At 43.4% G+C, this 2,500-nt stretch overlaps 1 protein-coding gene across 1 annotated transcript in view; it reads right to left on the reverse strand.

Moving 5' to 3' along the window:
- The window catches only part of LOC125145080 (DNA-directed RNA polymerases I, II, and III subunit RPABC2), a 7,326-nt gene that overhangs the window by 1,635 nt on the left and 3,191 nt on the right, over positions 1–2,500 (reverse strand). The window contains exons 2-3 of the mRNA XM_047815660.1: positions 308–377; positions 50–180 (exon numbers count right to left, since the gene is read on the reverse strand). Of these exons, the coding sequence (XP_047671616.1) occupies positions 50–180; positions 308–377 (201 nt within the window). The remainder of the gene's footprint in view (positions 1–49; positions 181–307; positions 378–2,500) is intronic.

Raw genomic sequence — 2,500 nt, forward strand, 5'->3', positions numbered from 1 at the left:
TGTGTGTGTGTGTGTGTGTGTGTGTGTGTGTGTGTGTGTGTGTGTTTACGCAATCTGTAGTGCTCTGGTCCCCAGCACTCTGGCTCTCTCATATTTGGTCATGTACGGTGTAGTGATCCGCTTCTGATTGGCCTGCTGTCCTTCTCCTGCTGGGAGAATCTGTACGTTCTCCTGATCCTCCTACACACACACACACACACACACACACACACACACACACACACACACACACACACAGAGACACACACACTGAACTGCAGGTTGTCAGTAATAATAACTAAACTGATGGACTGAGAATAAACCTTACATCCTCCACGTTTTCCAGGTCGTCTAAACCTTCATCCTCCTCCACATCATCAAAATCTCCATCATCAAAACTGTGAATAACAAAACACACACACACACACACACACACACACACACACAGTGATATTAATATTAAATAATCACCATGTGTAATGATTCGTACCCGTTACATTATAATGTTTTAATAAACCAAAGAAAAGCCTTAGATCGTAACGACGGCCTGCAGACACATCATTAAGGTCTCCACAGGATTTCTGTTTACATTAGTAACTGGGTTCAGGTCAGGGATCTGACTTGGCCACACCAGGACATGTATGTTTGTGTCCCTGAACCACTGCCTCGAGTCCAGCTCACTGCCAGGTTGGTCTTGTGTGGTGACGTGTGGACCACTGACAGAGCAGCATCCAAAGAGCTTCAGTTTAGTCTCATCTGACCTGAGGTTCAGTTCTCTATGTAGGTAAGGGGGGGCGTCTCTGGGTAAGGGGGGGCGTCTCTGGGTAAGGGGGGGCGTGATACAGGAGTTGTTGTTGTCTCTAGAGGACATTTTGTGCTTCTGTATAAGATCATGACTGAGTTCTTTCCTCTTGGCCGTGGTGACAGTGAGTGACAGTGAGTGACAGTGACCGTGGTGACAGTGAGTGACAGTGAGTGACAGTGACCGTGGTGACAGTGAGTGACCGTGGTGACAGTGAGTGACCGTGGTGACAGTGAGTGACAGTTACCGTGGTGACAGTGAGTGACAGTTACCGTGGTGACAGTGAGTGACAGTTACCGTGGTGACAGTGAGTGACCGTGGTGACAGTGAGTGACCGTGGTGACAGTGAGTGACCGTGGTGACAGTGAGTGACAGTTACCGTGGTGACAGTGAGTGACAGTTACCGTGGTGACAGTGAGTGACAGTTACCGTGGTGACAGTGAGTGACAGTTACCGTGGTGACAGTGAGTGACCGTGGTGACAGTGAGTGACCGTGGTGACAGTGAGTGACCGTGGTGACAGTGAGTGACCGTGGTGACAGTGAGTGACAGTGACCGTGGTGACAGTGAGTGACCGTGGTGACAGTGAGTGACAGTTACCGTGGTGACAGTGAGTGACCGTGGTGACAGTGAGTGACCGTGGTGACAGTGGTGACAGTGAGTGACAGTGACCGTGGTGACAGTGAGTGACAGTGACCGTGGTGACAGTGAGTGACCGTGGTGACAGTGAGTGACAGTGACCGTGGTGACAGTGACCGTGGTGACAGTGACCGTGGTGACAGTGACCGTGGTGACAGTGACCGTGGTGACAGTGAGTGACCGTGGTGACAGTGAGTGATTAGAGAATAAAACATAATTAATTCTGAACAGAGAATCTACTGGAACACAAATGTAGTTAACACACATGTGGGTTTGTGTACAATTACTAATACAGTATATTACATATGGAAGTTTCTCTAAAGTACGTTTTATATAAACTGTTTGTGTTGTGTTGTGTTGTCTAAAGGGTGTAAACACTATATACACACACACACACATCTATACACACACACATCTATACACAATAAACACTATATATACACACACACATCTATACACACACACATCTATACACAATAAACACTATATATACACACACACAGACATCTATACACAATAAACACTATATACACACACACACAGACATCTATACACACATACACATCTATACACAATAAACACTATATATACACACACACAGACATCTATACACACATACACATCTATACACAATAAACACTATATATACACACACACAGACATCTATACACACACACATCTATACACAATAAACACAATATATACACACACACATCTATACACAATAAACACAATATATACACACACACATCTATACACAATAAACACTATATATACACACACACACATCTATACACACATACACATCTATACACAATAAACACAATATATACACACACACATCTATACACAATAAACACTACACACAGACATCTATACACAATAAACACTATATATACACACACACACATCTATACACACATACACATCTATACACAATAAACACAATATATACACACACACATCTATACACAATAAACACAATATATACACACACACATCTATACACAATAAACACTATATATACACACACAGACATCTATACACACATACACATCTATACACAATAAACACTATATAT

The sequence above is a fragment of the Tachysurus fulvidraco genome, chromosome 7 (genome assembly GCF_022655615.1).
Source record: "Tachysurus fulvidraco isolate hzauxx_2018 chromosome 7, HZAU_PFXX_2.0, whole genome shotgun sequence".
Taxonomy (NCBI): domain Eukaryota; kingdom Metazoa; phylum Chordata; class Actinopteri; order Siluriformes; family Bagridae; genus Tachysurus; species Tachysurus fulvidraco.